Source organism: Pomacea canaliculata, linkage group LG3 (genome assembly GCF_003073045.1).
Source record: "Pomacea canaliculata isolate SZHN2017 linkage group LG3, ASM307304v1, whole genome shotgun sequence".
Classification (NCBI taxonomy): Eukaryota; Metazoa; Mollusca; class Gastropoda; order Architaenioglossa; family Ampullariidae; genus Pomacea; species Pomacea canaliculata.
The window spans coordinates 6,025,982-6,048,657 of record NC_037592.1 but is presented as its reverse complement, the minus strand read 5'-3'; the positions used below and the strand labels follow the sequence as shown (position 1 = coordinate 6,048,657).

At 39.1% G+C, this 22,676-nt stretch overlaps 1 protein-coding gene across 9 annotated transcripts in view; it reads right to left on the bottom strand.

Annotated features, from left to right (window-relative positions):
- Nucleotides 1–1,507: 1,507 nt before the first annotated feature.
- LOC112559908 overlaps nt 1,508–22,676 on the bottom strand; it is a 43,244-nt gene continuing 22,075 nt past the window's right edge. For 3 of the 9 annotated variants that reach the window (XM_025231395.1, XM_025231392.1, XM_025231394.1), the window contains 7 exons: nt 18,441–18,568; nt 15,737–18,222; nt 13,341–13,398; nt 12,349–12,461; nt 11,878–12,016; nt 11,172–11,299; nt 10,405–10,527 (listed from right to left, as the gene is read on the bottom strand). In XM_025231395.1, the coding sequence (XP_025087180.1) occupies nt 10,454–10,527; nt 11,172–11,299; nt 11,878–12,016; nt 12,349–12,461; nt 13,341–13,398; nt 15,737–15,815 (591 nt within the window). In that variant the 5' untranslated portion in view covers nt 15,816–18,222; nt 18,441–18,568 and the 3' untranslated portion in view covers nt 10,405–10,453. Of the gene's footprint in view, nt 2,263–2,954; nt 3,083–3,640; nt 3,783–4,124; nt 4,238–5,284; nt 5,343–7,571; nt 7,907–10,404; nt 10,528–11,171; nt 11,300–11,877; nt 12,017–12,348; nt 12,462–12,706; nt 12,843–13,340; nt 13,399–15,510; nt 15,699–15,736; nt 18,223–18,440; nt 18,569–22,676 lie in introns of those variants that run through there. The other 6 variants (XR_003098437.1, XR_003098439.1, XM_025231397.1 and 3 more) reach the window with 6 other exon arrangements.

Sequence of the window (22,676 nt, the reverse complement as noted above, 5' to 3'; positions counted from 1 at the left end):
GAGTGAGGACGTTTCAAGAAAATCCTGCACGAGTGAGCAAACGGTTCCTCGAACCCCTGTAATTGGGGACAAGACGGAGTTTGGTCACAGAGAGTGGATATAGAGAGGCTGCAATTTTTCTTTGTCCTTACTTGTTAAGAAAAGTTGAATCCCTTTGAAACGTGATGATACCAGAGTGCAGCCTCTCTATATCTACCCTCTCTGGTTTGGTTATTCCCCCGTCTGTCTTCGAAGCAGAAATTTTGAGTAGAAGAGATCGGGGTATTGCAATAATTTCTTTTTTAGTCAAGGTATGAGACCAGTGTTTTTGTTTGTTGGTTGTTTTGTTTTGTTTTTGTTTTTTGTTTTTTGTTTTTTGTTCTTTTTTTTTTGCTTTGGCTATTAACATATCGGTGGAAGGGTGATGTAAAATTATGTACCATGTGTGTATAAGTTATGATAATGGAAAGAGTTTTGTTGTTGCTGCAAACGTGATAAAGTTCCATTCGAATATTCATTAGCAAAGTAAGCATTTCAGGAATTAGCTAGGAGGAAGAATTAACGAGAGAAGGAAAGACGAGTGGAAGAGTATCGTCGTCAGCAAGGTGCATCTACCCGGTAGATTCTACCCAGTCAGCCCCCGTTGTTAGGGGACTCTGAAGCTCATCGTCAGCGTGTCTGAATCGTCAGTCCTCTCTGTTGAGAAGGTTTGCGGGTGTGTATTACGTAAACAGGTGTGTCCGCATAGTCGACACTCGCTGCTCTCGGCTCACGAGAGAGAACCAGACTGTGACTAAAGCAGTAAAGTTCAGTGTGACACAAATTTTCCGTGTGTACTTTAAAGAACATTTTTGTCCAACCTGTTCTTCCTAAGTGTACAATGGTACGCAACTCCAGCTCTGTTTAAGGCTAGCGCAGTTATCTCCCATTTCTTACTCGAGCGAATTAAATTTGTGAACGTTCAGTTGATCGGTTCTGGGCATCATAATTTTATGTGACCAGCTTTTTTTCAGAGAACATAAATCAGCAGTACCAACTGCATTGAAGATATCAGTAAACAAATATGTTCTCATGCAAACGAAAGCTTATAAGAAAATTTGATTTCATCCGAGTCGTATGAAGAATACTGATCCAAGTAACAAGATTTTTTTTTTAGTTGCTTTTCTCAATTTAAATACCAAAGATCAGACTACTTTATCGTTGCTTTATTTTCCAAAGCTTAGGATGGCTGAATCAGTCAGAAAAAGTGAGTGTTCAGTCAATGTAGCTGATTTTTTCCCTTATATTTTCAGCTGTTTCTTTATATATATATTTCCAAGTTGTGTTCAGCTTTAACGTTCATTGACCGTTTAACTAATTAAATGCAAAGTTTAACTCATTCCCCTCTCCCTCCCTTCATTCCTCTCTCTCTCTCTCTCTCTCTCATACTCAAAGGATTTGTGGCTTTTATAAGAAAGAACGGGAAAAAGTATTATAATCGACAATAGAACAATGTAAACAACACCTTGCTTCAATCAAAGAATATTTATTATTTTCATGAAAGAAGATAACATGGAGGTTCACAATTGTACTGAATTATATTTAAAAAAAAAAACAGAATGAAGCAGCTGCAGTGAGAGTTTCAGCGTGTACATGTTTGTTTGAAAGAAGTAAACACAATGTTCTGCTCTTTTATGTTCTCGCTGACGTAGATAACAAAAGTTTTCAGCTAGAGTTGTCTGTGACCCACGAGCGAAGTTACCTCCCTTACTCAGTTCACATCCGTGAATGTTCACTTCAAAAGTTGAGCAATACAAGTCAAAGCAGTATCAAACTTCGCTTGTTCAAAACATAAAATAAAGGCAATAAGTACACATACGATGTGTGAAACAAGATAAGCAAGTATGTAATTAATAAATCTCAACACATTCGGTAAGTTATTGTCAAAGACCAAACATCAAGCAAATAAAATAAAAGCACTCTTTTATGCTAAAATTTCGGATTAAAATTAATTCTGATTAACATCATTCCCAAAACATTTACAAATACTACATCACATCAGGCAGTGCTTGAAAAAAGGAAAGCATTAAACATGTTGCTGAAGAAATGTATCTTAACACAAACAAAGGATTGTAAGAAAAGCGAATCTTATAGTGACTACATATCAATGATTAAAACTTGTTTAGTTTCTTTTTAGATCATATATCGAAAATCATAAAACTTTCTAAGTTTTGGGGATTTATTTTGCAAAACTTGCGATGGCAGCACCAATCAGAGTAAGAGCTGAGTTCACCACGAGACCACCTGAAAAGGAAGCAGGTATACACAGTTTTCAAGATCAGTGACAAGACAAGGACATCATAGAATATACTGAGATGTGACAAAGTAGTTCGTGTCTGAGAGTTTTACTTATAAGAAAATAAAATAATAAACATGAGCTTGTCTCATAAAATTATAAACATGAGCTAGTCTCATGAAAATTAACATACATAAAATAATTAATATAAAGTAACCATCTTTCCTTCATTCATTTTTAACTATCCTTAAGCCATATTCTGCATTTTCAGCAATCCTGCTCTATCCTTCATCATTTCTATCCATAATCAAACTTTCATCGCCTATCTTTATCCACCATCATAAACAAATAACTGATTTCACTGAGCGTGTTATACACTATGAAGTCTGTTGGTTGGTGGTTATACTTTTTCAAATAACAAGTGTGTGTGTGTGTGTGGGTGGGGGGGGGGGAGAGAGAGAGAGAGAGAGAGGAAGTCCGGATTTTATCAAAGTATCAAAAACTTATTAAATGTGCGGGTGAGATAGAAACTCACCAAATTCAGGTGACACGAAAGGTCGAGTGTTTATTGTTTTCAACAAGTCAGATCAGGTCCCGCTACCTCAGGGGTACCAATATGTAGTAGTTATAGTGAGTGTGTGTTGCCTCAAGTGACAGACTTTAAAAAGAAAAGGCGAAGAAAGAATAAAGAAATACATACCAGTGCTTCCACACAGATCGTTCAGACTCTGTTTTGCATTGATAAGGTAGTTGGAAAACACTGTGGAGAATGTACATCGTCCAGCCTGCTTCTCGTTTATGGCACAAGCAGCAAAATATCGAAAGGTACTGAGGAAAATCGAAAGTTATATTATCCGTTGCATTTCATCCGTCTTAAACTTCATAACCAACAAGTAGCTCTAATCAATTATTTTCATTAATAACTGTAGGACTTTTTTTCTTTTTATAAGTAAAATAGAAAAAAAAACATAAAGAGGAAGTGTAGGAACAGTTTATTAGTAGCCATCATGGCTTCCTCCTTGCCAGACACATGTAACAAATGGCCGCCAGTGTGTTTAGCAAGAGGCTACCACCTTGCATTGTAAGATTCATTGTAATCATCTCTAATTTTTTTCTTTTTTATTTTACAGTGCATCTACACGTGCTCGTATAATATCAATATTGTTCAAAAATTGCGCTTCATAGTTTACGAAGATAATCAAATAGTAAGATTCTTCGTGACAGTTTCTAACTGTGACACAAACTGACACAATGTGACATTCTCTGTGACACTGTGGTAGAAGTAGTTCATCCTCAAACATTATATCATCCAATGAAAAAAAGGGATTGAAATGTTTTTAAGTGATAAATGTTTTTTGGTCACTCGATGCTGTCATCAGGTCTTACCTACAGTAGGTGTAGGATGACACCAAGAAACCAGACATTGCTTGCTGTTCGTCTGGAGTTGCTCTCAAGATCTGAGATAGCTTGCTATCCTTAACGCAGTCCACGAAGTTGTTTGCACACGGAGAAATCTCAGGAATAGAATCTTTGAAAGATGACAGTTAATCAATTAATTCATCAATCAGTTCCTCCATCGTCCTTTAACTGTTTCTTTATTGCAGGAGTGTATCGTTTCGAGGATTTTTCGATCCATTTACCTTGCAGAATCTTTTAAAAAAATGCTAAAAAAACCCCCAAAAAACATTGACAGTGTTTATTATGTTTGGTAGATGCTGCAGTTGTGTATGTGTCTAACATGTTACGTCTGGAACATTATCTCTTCTAACGTCTTTTTTTTTCTTTTTTTGATTGGAAACTAATAGATAAAAACAGTGCAATACTTTTTGTAATGAATTATTTAAAGCACAACCAGTGTGACTGCCCTTACCATTACACAGTTTCTGTGAATATGGCAGCATGCTACTAAAGGTCACTTTGCTCTCGTCCACATCGCAAGTTCCACGCAGGTTCCTCAGACAGGTGAAGGTAGTGTTTGATGGACTAAAAAGATTGTACACATGGTAATCTCATTATATACACAACCTTTTATGTGGCGTGTGCTCTACCTCATTATATGTATTGTGTGTTGCACATACACATACACATACACATTGTGTGTAGTCTACATAAAGGTATCAGTTTTGTTGTAAATGTACTTATACTTTGTACTTTGTTGATAAGCATTTTCATTTCATGTTGTTGAACTAATTATATCAGGGGTGGGACAGTTTTCGTCTATCGGGGCTGTCTCAAAATTCTAAGGTATGAGGCGGGCGGTAAAATACCAAACTCCTAGGACAGGTGACTACTGGTGATAACAGAAAGGACAACAAATGAATACATAAAGGCGTTCGCCCGCCGAATTTATTGTGTAATATAAAGCTGTTTGAATTTTCTTACAAGAAAACTTTAAAATCCAGCCTTTCCTTTGAATGACGCCGCCTCGATGTCCATCAGAGATGTCAGCTGTTATCATTTGTTATTTTGTACTTTGTCTGTGTTATAATGTTACGAACTAACGATTTCTAGACTGTTAAACTTGTAAATTGGTTGAATTTAAAAAAAATGAAAACAAGTGCGCTTCACATTTTTACTGAAGGGCTAGTCCTGAGATGTCCGCCAGTCATATTTTGCCCACCCCTGTGGTTTCAATACTATTGTAGATAATCTTTCTTTCTTCGTGTGTTTTGTACAAATACATAGTGTACTTTCGAGATATATATATAATGATACAGCAATAATATGTCTGTATGTATATTATCACATGCTAATGCTAGTAATGACAATATATATCTATGGCTGTTTTTAAGAATCGTTGAGCATGTATACGTAAGGGAGAGAACAGGTGTTTGAGGACTACAGTGTGTAAATACTAAGAACTAAGGACGACTACTCACTGTCATTCCAATATAATCTACTGTACAAGTATATGCGCACACATACAAGTATAAAACTGTAATATTGCATAAAGACTTGTGTGTTTCAATCACTTATTTAGTCTTGAAGATTTAAAAAAGGATAAAATCTCGAAGAAACAATCTGAGATACCAAATAGTCCGTGAATTGATACAGTCAAAGGCTTGAGGACATGGTTTGGGGTCTGCATCTGAAAAGAAAATTATCTCACACTATCATTTTTGCAACAACAAGAACAATTATAATCGCAAAGCGCTTTTTTCCACATAGACACAAGTTCAATGTGTTGCACACGAAACTTCAGAGAAAATCCAACAAAATCGTAAGCCTCAACGAAAAGATAACATAAACTTGCACATAGCAAAAAAAAAAAACAACAACAAACAAACAAACAACAACAAACAAACAAACAAACAAACAAACAAACAAACAAACAAACAAACAAACAAACAAACAAACAAAAAATAAATAAAAAAGGAAAGAGCAGAAGTGTACTACTAGTCAAGCAAGATACTTTCCAACGAGGAAGGTCTTGAGGCCTGACTTGAAGGATTCAAAAGTTGACAGTTTGGGGAAAAAAAGTATACGAAAATTCTAGTCAGCTTGACCTGAGAAAGAGTGTTCTGAATTTCTCCCGTCTGATCCATGGCACGATGGACTCCAGACGGCCGAAGAAAACGAGGCCGCCCAAAGGAAACTTGGAGAAGAACAGTGGAAAGGGAGATGAAAGGAAAGGGCTGGACATGGGGTCACCTAGAGCGTGTTTCAGCCGATCGACATCGGTGGCGGACTCTGGTTGAGGCCTTATGTGCAACCTGATGCACAAAGAGGAATAGATAGATAGATAGATCCATGGCACGGGGGAGGAGAGCAAGTCAAGCAGATCGGAGAGACCGACTTCAATATGTCAGACAGGTTTGACAAGTCCGTGAAGACGACGACACACTTTGCGATCTTGTAGTCAGTGGGAGGGGGCAGCTGATACAGTGGAGGGTGTAGCATGATCCGCCTTTCACCTTTGGATTAGTTTAATCCTTTTGAAGCTTGTCAAGTAGGCGGTTAGGGACGAAAAGATGTGAAGTAATCCAGTCGGGACAAGCAGGAAGGACATGAAGGTTGGGACGCGACTACACTTGCGAAGCTACATGTTTTTGGGGTTTTTTTTGTTGTTTTTTGTTTTTGGGTTTTTTTTTACAAAAAGTGCACTTACTGCGCTCTCTTTATCTATCCTTGGCGTGTGGTTTGGTCATAAACTCTTAGGCAAACCCGGTTTTTTTCTTTAAAAAACCTAATTTAGGTTTGAGTGAATTTCCATCTTTTTCAGCCCACGCACTATCTTCTAATTGTTGGCTAGTTGTGTGTGTGTAATGAAAAAGACGTAAAAAAGAAACGAAAGAAGTGATAAGAAGAAAAAACAAAAAGAAATGGCAAACCATATAGGCAAATCAGTGATTTGTGCTTTATTTCTCCCTTTTTCAGTCCTAGGGTGTGATTCAAATTACTCTCAAATACTTTGTGCTACAAACAAAAAGAAAAGTTCCTTCAAAAAAACAAAAAACAAAAAACATCGACTATTAAATTTATTTTTTACTTTCATTAACTATTCTCAAGCGCAGAAATATGTCCCAACGTCCCTCGCATGTTCATCCTTGATAGTTTGACTGGCAGACTGTTTGACCCAAAAGTGACAGAAACACGAGCAGTTTCCTCCTTAATTTTATTTTTAATTTTCCTTTCCCACGAGGAAAGATTAAGGGAGCCGGAGGCTAATTGAATTTTTTTTTTTCAAATAAAAATTAATAATCATGCATACACATGCATACCCATTCACCAACGCCTCCCCTCCCCTTCTCTCCCCACCCTCTACTTACCTGACGTTTAGCTCTCGGATAATGGAGCTTTACTAAAAGACATAAACTGAGAAAATCAAGTGGTGAAGTGAATTTACAAGTAGAGGAAAGGTGTAAATGTCTTTCTGTGAAAATGATATTTTCCAGTATTCATAAAAAAAAAAACAGACCATTTTTGTGGCCCGCTCTACTACTGTTCCACAGCCCATTCCCCATCTACCATCGCAGCCCCTCCTCAGCACCCCGCCCATCAACCACTCTCTACTTTCCCGTTAGCTATCTGGTCACTGCAAATGCGCCCTCGAATGATGGGGTTTCCCTTTAATACATGCACTAAAAAGCTATAGTGTGGTGAAGTCAACCTTCTAGCAGACGAAATATGTCCTCCAAATGTTATTCTATCAAACTGATATTCTTCCTAGCACTCCTTATTTAAAAAACAAAACAAAACAGCAGGTCATTCTCCCCACCGCCTCTCTGTAAGTGCGCCATGTTATTAGAACCCGCTCTGAGTGGTGTATCTACCTGTTTTAGCCGACATTAGTCAATAATACAAAGGTCTTGCTTACTTGCAAACAGCCAGGTGCAGGTGAAGGCCACGATAGCTGTCAACATTGTCATGGTGATGCGGCACTCAGCAGCAAGCATCGAGAATCGATGTTGGTTTGAAGGTAAAGAGGTTGACTAGTAGACGGAAGGTTGAATGATAGAAAAATCTTTCTTCCTGGGTGCTCAGCCGGGAATGCAAGCCGTTCGCAGGTTACCTGCAGTATATATACACCCTGATTTCAACTAGAACAGATTTCTCAAAAAACCGCGATTCCGCTAACCCTGAAAAGCACAAGACCGGGTAGGCGTGTGCAGTGCATGGAATGACCTTTGTGCACTAGCGTGCTCATTTCTGATTGGATCATCGACGGAAATAAAAGTCATCATGACCCTGTGATGGAGTGATGGGTGTGGAGAAGGGTAGGTATACACACGGAGATTTATGCTCTGTTACTGTTAGGAACGTTGGGTAGGGGGGGGGGTTGGGTTGACGCATTTGTCTGCTGGGAAGCAGAGATTATCTCCCTTCACCGTGTACTAGTTGCAATGCGTGGAAGTGAGGACGTTTCAAGAAAATCTTGCACGAGTGAGCAAACGGTTCCTGGAACCCCTGTAGTTGAGGACAAGACGGAGTTTGGTCAGAGAGAGTAGATATAGAGAGGCTGCAATTTTTCTTTGTCCTTACTTGTTAAGAAAAGTTGAGTCCCTTTGTAATGTGATGCTACAAGAGTGCAGCCTCTCTATATCTACCTTATGGTTTGATTATTCCCCCGTCTGTCTTCGAAGCAGAAATTGTGAAAGGAAGAGATCGGGGTATTGGAATTTTTTCTTCCATAGTCATGGCTTTTTGTTTTGTTTTGTTTTGTTTTGTTGGTTTTTTTTTTTTATTTTTTTTTTTTGCTTTGGCTATTTCCATATCGGTGGAAGAGCGATGTAAAATTATGTACCATTTGTGCATAAGTTATGATAATGGAAAGAGTTTAGTTGTTGTTGTTGTTGTTGCAACCGTGAAAAAGTTCCATTCGAATATTCATTAGCAAAGTAAGCATTTCAGGAATTAGCTGGGAGGAAGAATTAACGAGAGAAGGAAAGACGATTGGAAGAGTATCGTCGCCAGCAGGGCGCATCTGCCCAGTCAGAACGTACGGTGTACTCTACTCTGAAGTGCATCGTCAGCAGTCAGGTGTGTCTGTCTCGTCAGTCCTCCCTGTTCATTAGTTTGCAGGTGTGTGTTACGTAAACAGGTGTGTATTACGTAAACAGGTGTGTCCGCATAGTCGACACTCGCTGCTCTACATTCTATTAAGGCTCACGAGAAAGAACCAGACTGACTAAAACATTAAAGTTCATTGTGACACAAATTGTCCGTGTGTACTTTAAAGAACATTTTCGTCCAATCCGTACTTCCTAAATGTAACGAGGGTACGCAACTCGAGCTCTGTACGGCAAGCGCAGTTACCTCCCATTTCTTACTCAGGTAAATTAAATCTGTGAACGTTAAGTTCATCGGTACTGAAAGAATAGGTAAAACCCATGCCCCGCGCAGCTTTTACAGTACTTGTAAGATTGTTGCTGAGGAGTCACACCCAGCCAATGGTTTATTTTTCCATCCTCTTTGGATATCAGGTACAGGCCAGGCGAGAATATCCTACCTGAAAAACTGTTTTGATACTAAAGCAGTTGAGCTATAGCCTTAAGAAAGGCCTTGTCAGCTGCCGAGTTTACCCATGAGCCCCAAATAAACACATTTCCTGATTTAATATTTATTTAATGTGTATGATGTGAGTAAATGATTTCAATCCTGTTTCCAAACCAACAAATAAAAATAAACCAAATGAAAACTAATGCCAAATCCCACTGTTTGTTTGCTTGTGCTGCAAGTGCAAATTTTAGCTCATTCCCCCCTCTCTCTCTCTCTCATGTTCAAAGGTTTCATAGATGCATGAAGAAGCAACAGGAAAAGAAGTATAAATGACTACAGAAGAACGTAAACAACGGCCTGCTTCAATGTTTTTATTAAAAGAAAAAATTATTTCTCTGTTCAAGAAGATAACATGGAGGTTTGAAATTGTTTTAAAGTATGAGGGAAAAAAATAGCAGAACGAAGCTGTTATGGTGAGAGTTTCAAAGTGAGCGTGTTTGATTGAAAGAAGAAAACATTTTCAGCCCTTTCTAGTTCTCTCCATCGAAGATAGTAAAGGTTTCCAAAGTTGTCTGTGTTCCGCGAGCTCAGTTACCTCCCTTGCTCAGGTTTCATCTGTGAATATTAACTTCAATACCGCTGAGCAATTCAAGTCAATGCCAGGGCTTCTGCTTACGCAAAAAATTGCGTACAGTACGCATTAAAAGTTCGGAGGACTCCTTCAATTTTCGTCAATGGGGTCCCCTTCAAATTTGGGCGAAGAACAGGGACCCCTTAAAAATCTGAAGAAGGCGTCCCAGGGACCCCAAAGAATTTTGCCTTAGCAGAAGCCCTGCAATGCAATTTAAAATTTAGGTTGTTGAAATCATAAAATAATGTAAAAAGCAAGATGTACTCATTTGTTGTGTGATACAAGGAAAGCAAGCGATATAAGAAATCTCAACACAGTCAAAATGTTATTCGCAAAGATAAAACATCAAGCAAATAAAATAAAAGCGTTCTTTTATGTTAAAATTTCTGATTAAGATTACTTCTGATTAACCGCGCTCACAAAACATTTTAAAATACTACATCACATCAGGCAGTGCTTTGAAAAAAGGAAAAGAGTTTGACATGTTGCTGAAGATATGTATCTTAGCACAAACAAAGGGTTATAAGAAAAGCCAATCTTATAGTGACTACATATAAATGATAAAAACTTCTTTGGTTTGTTTTCAGTTCATATATATTGAAAATCAGAACACTTCTGAGTTTTGGGCTTTATTTTGCAAAACTTGCGATGGCGGAAACAATCAGAATAAGAACTGTGTTAACCACGAGACCACCTACAGACCCTGAAAAGTAAGCAGAGTTAAAATTTTCAAAATCAGGAACAAGAACATCACAGAATAGACTGAGATGTGACAAAGCTATTTTGACCTGTCACGTGTCGGTGAGTTTTACTTATGAGAAAATAAAATAATAAACATGCGTTAGTCTCATGCAAATTGATATACACAAAGCAACAAATATAAAGTAATCTTCTTTCATTCATTCATGTTTAATCATCCCTAATCCACTTTCTTCATTTTCCGCAATCCTGCTCGATCCTTCATTTTTATCCATAATCAAACTTTCATCGCCTATCTTTATCCATCATCATAAACAAACAACTGATTTCACAAAGCGTGTTATACACTAAGTCTGTTGGTTGGTGGTTATATTTTTTTTAGTTAACAAGTATGTGTGTGTATATATGTATAGAGAACGGGGGAGAAGTCTGGATTTTATAAGCATACCCAAAACATGTTTAATGTGCGGGTCAGACAGAAACTCACTAAATTCGGGTGACAGGAAAGGTCGAGTGTTTATTATTTTCAACAAGTCAGAGCAGGCCCCTCCATCTCAGGGGTACCGATATTTAGTAGTTATAGTGTGTGCTGCTTCATGTGACAGACTTGAAAAAGAAAAGGCAAAGAAAGAATAAAGAAAATCATACCAGTGCTTCCACACAGCTTGGCCAGATTCTGTTTTATATCCATGATGTAGTTCAAAAACTCTGTGGAGATTGTACATCGTCCAGCCTCCTTCTCGTTTATCACACAAGTGGCAAAATCTTGCAAATCGCTGAAGAAAATCAAAATTTGTTTTAACCATTGTATTTCTTCCATCTTAAACATCACACCCAATAAGTAGCGCTAATCTATTATTTTCTGGAATATCTGTAGGACTTTTTTCTTTTTAAAAATATAGAAAAAACATAAGTGTAAGACCAATTTTTTAATAGCTATCATGGCTGCCTCCTTGCCATACACCTGTAACAAATGGCCGCCAGTGTGTTTAGCACGGGCCTACCTCCTTCAGTAGTAAAGATTTAGCTGAAGGAGTTGATATACACAGATCATCTGCTAGTAATTATATCTGATGATTTCCTTTTTATTTTACATATATATATATACATGTGCTCGTACAATATCAATATTGTACAAAAGTATTGCATCACAGTTAAGAAAAAAATCAAATACTGAGATTCTTCGTGACAGTTTCTAACTGTGACACAAACTGACACAGAGTGACATTCTCTGTGACACTATGGCAGAAGACGTTCGTCCTATAACATTATATCAACCCATGAAAAGGAGTGATTGAGCTGTTTTGAAGTAATAAATGCTATTTGATCACTCGATGCTGTCATCAGGTCTTACCTACAGTAGGTGTCGGATAACACCAACAGTCCAGACGTTGCATTCCGTTGGTCTGGAGGTGCTTCCATGATCTGAGATATTGTGATATTCTCAAGGCAGCCCCCGACGGCGTCACACGTGTGAAAGTCAGAGAAAGAATCTTTGAAAGATGACAATCAATCAATTAATTAATCAATCACTTCCTCCACTGTCCTTCAACTGTTTCTTTATTGCAGGAGTGTGTCATTTCGAGAAATTTTCGATTCATTTACCTTGCAGAATCTTTTTTAAAAAATGCTAAAAATAAAAAAAAAATTCAGTGTCTATTATGCTTGGTAGATGCTGCAGTTGTGTATGTATTTAAGAAGTCTTTAGCATTATCTCTTCTAAAGTCTTTTTTTCTTTTTTCTAAGTGGAAGGCAATAGATGAAAACAGTGCAATGACTATTTAGTAATAAAGTATTTAATCACAATCAGTTTGACTACCCTTACCATTACATATTTTCTCGAAATACGGCAGCAGCTCGCTAAAGCTCACTTTGCTCTCGTCCACATCGCAAGTTCCACGCAGGTTCCTCAGACAGGTGAAGGTAGCTTCCGATATACTAAAAAGATTGTATACAAAGTAATCTCATTATACACAACATTCTATGTGAGGTGTGCTTTACCTCATTACATGTATTGTGTGTTACACATACACATACACACTGTGTAGTGTAGATAAACGCATAAGCTATGTTGTAAATGTACTTTGTTAATAAACATTTACACTTTATGTTGATGAACTAATTATATTAGGGGTGGGACAGTTATTTTTTATGGTCAGCATGTCGGTCACGTGTCTGCATACCTCACTGAGAGTTCGAGTCTCGGTTGGAGATGCTGTCTTGCTACAAGTGCAAGCCGCACCTTGACCGGACATTAGACCTGCCACCTCGCAGTGCGTGCGTGTTGTGTCCTCTTTGTGTTCACTTGGTCTCTCGTCTCTGCACAGGGTAGTTTTTTATGTTATTTATTCTAATCTATGCCCCTATTTTATGTGGGTGTTAGAGACGTATGAGATGTTTTTCTTGCAACTTCTCAGTCCAATTGAACCGCAGCTGAGCGCAGACCACACAGCAATGACAGAGACAAACTTAAGGATACAAAACAAACTAATTTACTTCATACAGAAAATAACAGGTTGTGTGTTTGTGCCAGCCATGTGAGCGACGCGGGGGCGGTTACGTGACAATGTATACTAAGTAAGGGAGAGAACAGGTGTTTGAGGACTACAGTGCATACATACTAAGAACTATCTAACAGCGATTACTTGCTGTCATTCCAATATAATCTACTGTACAAGTGTATGCGCACACATACAAGCATAAAACTGTCATATTGCATAAAGACTTGTGTGATTTTGATCTCTTATATAATCCTGAAAATTGCCCGTTAAAAGGATGGAAATAAGAAGATAAAAACTCAAAGAAAAAATACCATACCATTCATCATGTACCTTTATACAGTCAAAGGCTTGAGGACACGGTTTGGGGTCTGCATCTGAAAAAAACATTATTTCACACTAATATTTTTTCTACAATAATAATAATAATTACAACAACAACAACAACAACAACAACAACAACAACAACAACAACAACAACAACAACAACAACAACCGCAAAGCGTTTTTTTCATGTGGTCACGAGTTCAATGTTCTGCACACGAAAGGTCACAGAAGAACCAACAAAATCGTAAGCCTCAAAGAAACGGTAACATACACTTGCACATAGCAAAACAGAGGAGAGAGCAGAAGTGTACAACTAGTCAAACAAGATACTTGCCAACGAGAAAGGTCTTGAGGCCCTATCTGAACAGTTCGGAGAGAAAGTGGGCTGGGCCTGACAAAGAAAGAAGTGTTCTGAATTTCTCCCGTCTGATCCAGGGCACAGAGAGGAGGCCAACACAAGTAGACCGGAGAGACCGACTTCAATAAGTCAGACAGGTGTGAGAGGACCAATCCGTGAAGACAACAACACACTGTGGGATATTGAAGTCAATGCGAGCTTGGAGGGGGCGGCTGATACAGTTCACAGTGGAGGGTGTAGCACGATCCACCTTTCACCTTTTGAAGCTTGTCGTGTAGGCGGGTAGGGATGAAAAGATGTGAAGCAATCCACTTGGGACAAGCAGACAGGAGGACAGGATCCTGCGAAGCTACCTGGCTTTTTACAAAAGGTGCACCTACTGCGCTCTCTTTATCTATTCTTGGCTCCTGTGGTTTGGTCATAAACCCTTAGGCACACCCGGTTTTTTCTTTAAAAAGCCTAATCAGGTTTGACTGATTTTCCAGTCTACCTGAGCCCACTCACTCTATTCTTATTGTTGGCAAGTTTTGTGTGTGTTTTTTGCCTTATAAATGTTGTCAAGTGTAAACTACCTGACTAAATGTGCATCAGGTGTAACATTCTTCCTTCCTTTTTCTATTGCCCTCACGCCTTAACCCTCACCAAGCGTGACTGTGACCTCATAAAGACTAGAGCAGTGGTTCTTAACCTTGTTTGAGGTACCAAACCCACAAGTTTCATTTGCACATTCACCGAACCCTTCTTTAGTGTCATCACGAATTGCGGGTATGTCTTGACCTCCGTGGCGCAGGCTCCGCCGAACCCCTGAGACCGACTCATTGAACCCCTAGGGTTCGATCGAACCCCGGTTAGGAACCACTGATCTAGAAACTGGGCAAAAGCTTTCAACCGTTCTCTTTTCTATTTCTCATCTTGTAGAAGAACCAGCAACTAAAACCACTGTTTGCTTCTAAAAATAGTAGAAAAGTAGTTTTCTACAAGAACTCATTACGACCAGAAGTGTCAGAATCCAGAAGTATCAAAGACTGACTTATTGAAATTAAGCATTTTTAAAAAAAATTTGCTCTCCGTCTTTGCTTTATAAGAATTACTTTTGTTGAGGAAAAGTTCATTTTTTCAATTTCACAAGTGCATGGTGTACACATGGACACCTGAATGGCTGCCAAATCAGACCTTCACTTATAAGGTGGAGGGTTTCAAACACTCGGCTAAAAGGTTTGATGAATGGCGACACGCCATTAAACACTGATGTAGACAAGAAATATGTAGCACCTTCTTCTAGTCGTATTTTGTTCTTCGGTCTAAACTTCAAGCTGTAACAGCTTCCAGCATCTACACCACCCTCATCGCAGTGCCCCCTTCGGAGAGTTTCACCTGACAGGTGGGTGGAAGGTAGAAGGGAGACTCTTGGAGATAACAATACAAAGTAAATAGTGGTGTCCAGGTGATGCCCAAACACATTCCAACAGCTAGAGTCAGAGTTTTTTGAAAACTAGAGAAGTATATAGCCTAAATATATATATATAGTATAGAAGTATACAGAAGACAACTATAGAAGTATAGAAGCTCATTATCTCTCAAGAACCAATTTTAAATATTTTGTCAATAAATCATAACTACAAGTTATCTGTTCACACTGTATACAAACAGACGCACTCTTAGATAATAAAAATTAATCAAAATAAATAGACATTGCAATTTGATTGATAAATTAATCGTAATACACTCATTGAACCAATAAATAAATTTAATAATTAAATAAGAAAGTTAAATATTCACGTGAAAATATTCCGTGAGTCACAACCGTAAGTACAAAACTATGGATCATCAAATCTCCATCCCGGTAGTGTCGGTGTTGTTGTCATTGACTTCAACTGCAGTTATTCTTCTTTCGACTGAGGTACTCATGAAATAAAGTCCATTCTCAAGACCACCACTCTGTAAGTGCGCCCTGTGAGTACAACCCGCCCTGAGTGGTGTACCTACCTGTTTTAGCCGACATAAGTCAAAAAGTCAAAGGTCTTGCTTACTTGCAAACAGCCAGGTGCAGGTGAAGACCACAATAGCTGTCAACATTGTCATCGTGATGCGGGACTCAGCAGCAAACATCGACAATCGACTCTCCTCACCAGCAGAGACCGATCGGGTTGATTGGTTGATAGGTTGAACAAGTTGACTGATCACTTGAACTGGTTGGTTTGAAGGTAAAGAGGCTGGCTAGTAGACGGATTGTTGAATGAGAGAAAAAAGTTTCTACCTATGGTACTCGACCGGGAATGCAAGTAGTGCACTGGGTTCGTACTGTATATATACACCCTGATTTCAACTAGAACCGATTTCCCAAATAACCGCGGTTCCGCTAACCTGAAAAGTACTGGACCGTAAAGACGGGCTGGGTACCTGCAGTGCATGGAATGACCTTTGTGCACTAGCGTGCTCATTTCTGATTGGATCATCGACGGAAAGGGTAGTTAGCATGACCCTGTGATGGGGGATGGGTGCGGAGAAGGGTAGGTATAACCACGGAGTGTTATGATATATTACTGGTAGAATCGTTGGTGTGGGTGGGTTGACGCCTCTGTTTGCTGGGAGGCAGAGATTATCCCCTTCACCGTGTACTAGTTGTAATACGTGGGAGTGAGGACGTTCTAAGAAAAGCACTGCATGAGTGAGCGAGCGGTTCTCTGAACCCCTGTAGTTGGGGACAAGACGGAGTTTGGTTATTCCCACGCAAGTCCTTGAAGCAGAAATTTCGAGTGGGAGAGATCGGGGAATCGGAATAATTTCTTACCTAGTCAAGGTATTAGACCAGTTGTTTGGTTTTTGTTTTGCTTTATTTTGTTTTTGGTTTTGTTTTTGTTTTTTTTATTGTTTTTGTTTTTTTTTTTTGCTTTGGATATTTACATTTCAGTGGAAGAATGGTGTAAAATTATGTAATATGTGTTTATAGGTGGAAATGGAAAGTGTTTTTTATCTGTTGTTGTAACCGTGATAAAGGTCCATACGAATATTCAGTAGCAAAGTAAGCATTTCAGGAATTACCTCGGAGGAGGAATTACCTGGTATAGTCAATTACCCAGGAGGATGAATGAACGAGAGAAGGAAAGACGATTGGAAGCGAGTATCGTCAGCAGCTAGGTCAGTCAGTACCCGCTGTTCCTGGTTATTGGAATGTATCGTCGCCAGCCGGGTGTACCTACCCAGTCAGCACCTGCGGTTAGGGGACATGAAGCGTATCGTCAGCAGTCAGGTGTGTCTGCCTCGTCAGCCCTCTCTGTTCAGGAGTTTGCAGGTGTGTAACTCGTAAATAGGCGTGTCAGCATAGTCGACACTCGCTGCTCTACATTCTATTAAGGCTCACGAGAAAGAACCAGACTGTGACTAAAGAATAAAAGTTCAGATTGACACAAAGTTTCCATGTGTGCTTAAAAGAACATTTTTGTCAGCTGCCGAATCTACCCATGAGCCCTAAATAAGCATATTTCCTGATTTTATATTTATTTAATATGTATGATGTGTGTAAATGATTTTAATACTGTTTTAAAACCAACAAATAAAAATAAACCAAATGAAAACTAATGCCATATTGTCAGAGAAATTACGTGCTGAAGGTGATTCCTGAAGCTGCGAGCAATGACCCTATGTCGGTTACTGTCCCGAAGATGGTCTGACTAACACCATTACTGTTTTACCGTTTACAATGACAATCCTTTTTCATTTTTTCTTCAGAATATAGAAAGTTTCCAATCATTGTTTAAGAGATAACCAATGACGAGATAAAGTAGAATGTTTTTTTTAATCCAGGTGTGGATTTTTAATCGAATTGCCCTCTGGGACAGAGAAAGTGTTATCTTATTTCACTCTGTCGCTTAGTCTTGTTTATTATTCGCATGTTTACAGAGACTACCTTTTTCTTTGTCAATATTTATTTCGGCTGCAAAGTTGTCTGTGTTCCGCGAGCTCAGTTACCTCCCTTGCTCAGGCTACGTCTGTGAATGTTAACTTCAATACCACTGAGCAATTCAAGCCAATTCAATTTCAAATTTAGGTTGATAAAATCATAAAATAATATAAAAATCAAGATGTACTCATTTGTTGTGTGATACAAGGAAAGCAAGCGATATAAGAAATCTCAACACAGTCAAAATGTTATTTGCAAAGATAAACCATCAAGCAAATAAAATAAAAGCGTTCTTTTATGTTAAAATTTCTGATAAAGATTACTTCTGATTTAACAACGTTCACAAAACATTTTCAAATACTACATCACATGAGGCAGTGTCACAACACAAACACAAAGATTATAAGAAAAGCAAATATTACGGCGACTACATATCAAAGATTTTTCAAGATAAATGATGTTGCCCAAACTAAAGCTGACGGTCCCACTGCTCGTATTTCTGCTGTCTTCACTCCATCAAACAACCAGTAGGTGTCTATCTGTAAGTTTTGCCGCTATCCATGCTCCAAGATGAGGATGTTTACAGTTCTTGCAATCCTTGGCCGAACACGTTTGCTAGGAATTAAGAAAAAATTTTAATTTGTGTTGCTAATCCGCAATGAGATGGGATGTGACAGACTATTTTAATATGTACTGTGTCTAAAAGTTTTTTAATAAAAAAAAAAAAAAAAAAATAAACAGGTCTCATGCAAATTGCCATGGATTAATAGATCATTCATCGTTCTTTATTCATTTTTAATTATCCCTAAAAGAAAGAAAAAAAAAATACAGACCATTCCCTCCACACAGCTTAGTCAGACTCTGTTTCGTGTCCATAATGTACTTAAAAAACTCTGCGGAGAAGGAACATCGTCCAGCCTCCTTCTCCTTTATGACACAAGCGAGCAAGTCTTCCAAGAAGCTGAGAAAAAATAAAAGTTCTCATGTCCTTTGTATTTCTTTTATCTTATACTTCACACAAAAAAAGTAGCACTAGTCAATTTTTAAGGAATACCTGTAGGACTCTTTTCTTTGTAAAAGTAAAATAGGAAGAAGACATAAAAAGGGAGTGTAAGATGATTTTATTAATATCTATCATGGCTGCCTCATTGCCCTACACCTGTAACCAATGTCCACTAGTGTGTTCAGCACAGGCCAACCATGTTCCTTTGCTAAGATTTTAGTCTGAAAGAGTTGCTATACACAGATCATCTCCTAGTAATTATATCTGATACTTTTTTTTTTGTTTAATTTTACAGGATATATATATATGCTAGCATAATATCGATTCTGTGCAAAAGTTAAGCATCATAGAAAAAGGTTTAGGAAGAGAAATAATAAAATAGGTGAGATGCTTCATGACTGTGACACATAGTGACATTATATCCTCCAATGAATGTAGTGACTGAGTTCTTTCGAATAAATAAATGTTGCTTGATGACCTCATGTTGTCATCAGGCCCCGTATGCATGTAGACCGGAGAAGGGGTCTAATCGGTAATAGAGCTCATCCGGGTGGATAGGAGCGAAAAATTCGTATGCACGAGAGCCCGGAGAAGCTGTCCGGTCTGGCTTCTCGCGTATAAAGTTATCGGCGGCCCCGGGGCTGTGTAACTCGCTATTCGGGAGGAAAAATGGCGGCCTTCACTGTGTTTACTAGCAACAACGTCGATTGTTTGGATGTTTGGTGACAGATCGCACCCGTTTGAAGTGTTGGATGAATTAAAAACTGTATTGCAAACTTCATTTTAGACAAGAGAACATTCTAGCGCTGACCGCTGTAGTGGCATGCGAGATCGCTGTCACCAGTCGGCAAGGTACACTAAACATCGTCACTACAAGTGCTCATGAATGACGATATTTTGCCATATTAAACTATCAAGAAGTGTGTGGAGAATTCACTGATGTAGACAAATCGACTGTTATTAGTGCTGTGAGTCCCTGTGACGAGAGTCACCGATGGTTCGCATCGGCGAGCACCTAACAAAATTTCATTGCTCAAGGTTGTGCTGAAAAGACAAAGATATGCAGACACATCGGGCCTGTGAATTTTCACTCACTCACTCACTCACTCACTAAGAAAGTGACTAGTAATGACTAGTACTGAGGGATTGGACCTCACTCACTCACTCACTCACTAAGAAAGTGACTAGTAATGTCACTCACTCACTCACTCACTCACTCACTCATCACTTCACTAAGAAAGTGACTAGTAATGACATCACTCACTCACTCATCACTCACTAGTGACTAGTAATGACTCACTCACTCACTCACTCACTCACTAAGAAAGTGACTAGTAATGTCACTCACTCACTCACTCACTCTCTCACTCACTAAGAAGTGACTAGTAATGTCACTCACTCACTCACTCACTCACTCACTCACACACTAGTAATGTCACTCACTCACTCACTCACTCACTCTCACTCAGAAAGTGACTAGTAATGTCACTCACTCACTCACTAAGAAAGTGACTAGTAATGTCACTCACTCACTCACTCACTCACTCACTAAGAAAGTGACTAAGTAATGTCACTCACTCACTCACTCACTCACTCACTAAGAAGTGACTCACTGTCACTCACTCACTCACTCACGTAAGAAAGTGACTAGTAATGCTCACTCACTCTCACTCACTCACTCACACTAGTAATTCACTCACTAAGAAAGTGACTAGTAAGCTAGTAATGTCACTCACTCACTCATCACTCACTCACTCACTAAGAAAAGTGACTAGTAATGACTAAGAAAGTGACTAGTAATGTCACTCACTCACTCACTCACTCACTCACTCACTAAGAAAGTGACTAGTAATGTCACTCACTAAGAAAGTGACTAGTGTCACTCACTCACTCACTCACTCACTCACTCACTAAGAAAGTGACTAGTAATGTCACTCACTAAGAAAGTGACCACTCACTCACTCACTCACTCCTCACTCACTCACTAAGAAAGTGACTAGTAATGTCACTCACTCACACTCACTCACTCACTCACTAAGAAGTGACTAGTAATGTCACTCACTCACTCACTCACTCACTCACTCACTAAGAAAGTGACTAGTAATGTCACTCACTCACTCACTCACTCACTCACTCACTCACTAAGAAAGTGACTAGTAATGTCACTCACTCACTCACTCACTCACTCACTCACTAAGAAAGTGACTAGTAATGTCACTCACTCAACTCACTCACTCACTCACTCACTCACTAAGAAAGTGACTAGTAATGTCACTCCACTCACGGTCACTCACTCACTCACTCACTCACTCACTAAGAAAAGTGACTAGTAATGGTCACTCACTCACTCACTCACTCACTCACTAAGAAAGTGACTAGTAATGTCACTCACTCACTCACTCACTCACTCACTCACTAAGAAAGTGACTAGTAATGTCACTCACTCACTCACTCACTCACTCACTCACTAAGAAGTGACTAGTAATGTCACTCACTCACTCACTCACTCACTCACTAAGAAAGTGACTAGTAATGTCACTCACTCACTCACTCACTCACTCACTCACTAAGAAAGTGACTAGTAATGTCACTTCACTCACTCACTCACTCACTCACTAAGAAAGTGACTAGTAATGTCACTCACCACTCACTCACTCACATCACTCACTAAGAAAGTGACTAGTAATGTCAATCACTCACTCACTCACTCACTCACTCACTCACTAAGAAAGTGACTAGTAATGTCACTCACTCACTCACTCACTCACTCACTCACTCACTAATGAAGTGACTAGTAATGCACTCACTCACTCACTCACTCACTCACTCACTCACTCACTAAGAAAGTGACTGACAGTAATGTCACTCACTCACTCACTCACTCACTCACTCACTCACTAAGAAGTGACTAGTAATGTCACTCACTCACTCACTCACTCACTCACTCACTAAGAAGTGACTAGTAATGTCCTCACTCACTCACTCACTCACTCACTCACTCACTCACTCACTCACTAAGAAAGTGACTAGTAATGTCACTCACTCACTCACTCACTCACTCACTCACTAAGAAAGTGACTAGTAATGTTCACTCACTCACTCACTCACTCACTCACTAAGAAAGTGACTAGTAATGTCACTCACTCACTCACTCACTCACTCACTCACTAAGAAGTGACTAGTAATGTCACTCACTCACTCACTCACTCACTCACTCACTCACTAAGAAAGTGACTAGTAATGTCACTCACTCACTCACTCACTCACTAAGAAAGTGACTAGTAATGTCACTCACTCACTCACTCACTCACTCACTCACTCACTAAGAAAGTGACTAGTAATGTCACTCACTCACTCACTCACTCACTCACTAAGAAAGTGACTAGTAATGTCACTCACTCACTCACTCACTCTCACTCACTAAGAAAGTGACTAGTAATGTCACTCACTCACTCACTCACTCACTCACTAAGAAAGTGACTAGTAATGTCACTCACTCACTCACTCACTCACTCACTCACTAAGAAAGTGACTAGTAATGACACTCACTCACTCACTCTCACTCACTCACTCACTAAGAAGTGACTAAGTAATGTCACTCTCACTCACTCACTCACTCACTCACTCACTAAGAAAGTGACTAGTAATGTCACTCACTCACTCACTCACTCACTCACTAAGAAAGTGACTAGTAATGTCACTCACTCACTCACTCACTCACTCACTCACTCACTAAGAAAGTGACTAGTAATGTCACTCACTCACTCACTCACTCACTCACTAAGAAAGTGACTAGTAATGTCACTCACTCACTCACTCACTCACTCACTAAGAAAGTGACTAGTAATGTCACTCACTCACTCACTCACTCACTCACTCACTAAGAAAGTGACTAGTAATGTCACTCACTCACTCACTCACTCACTCACTCACTAAGAAAGTGACTAGTAATGTCACTCACTCACTCACTCACTCACTCACTCACTAAGAAAGTGACTAGTAATGTCACTCACATCACTCACTCACTCACTCACTAAGAAAGTGACTAGTAATGTCACTCACTCAC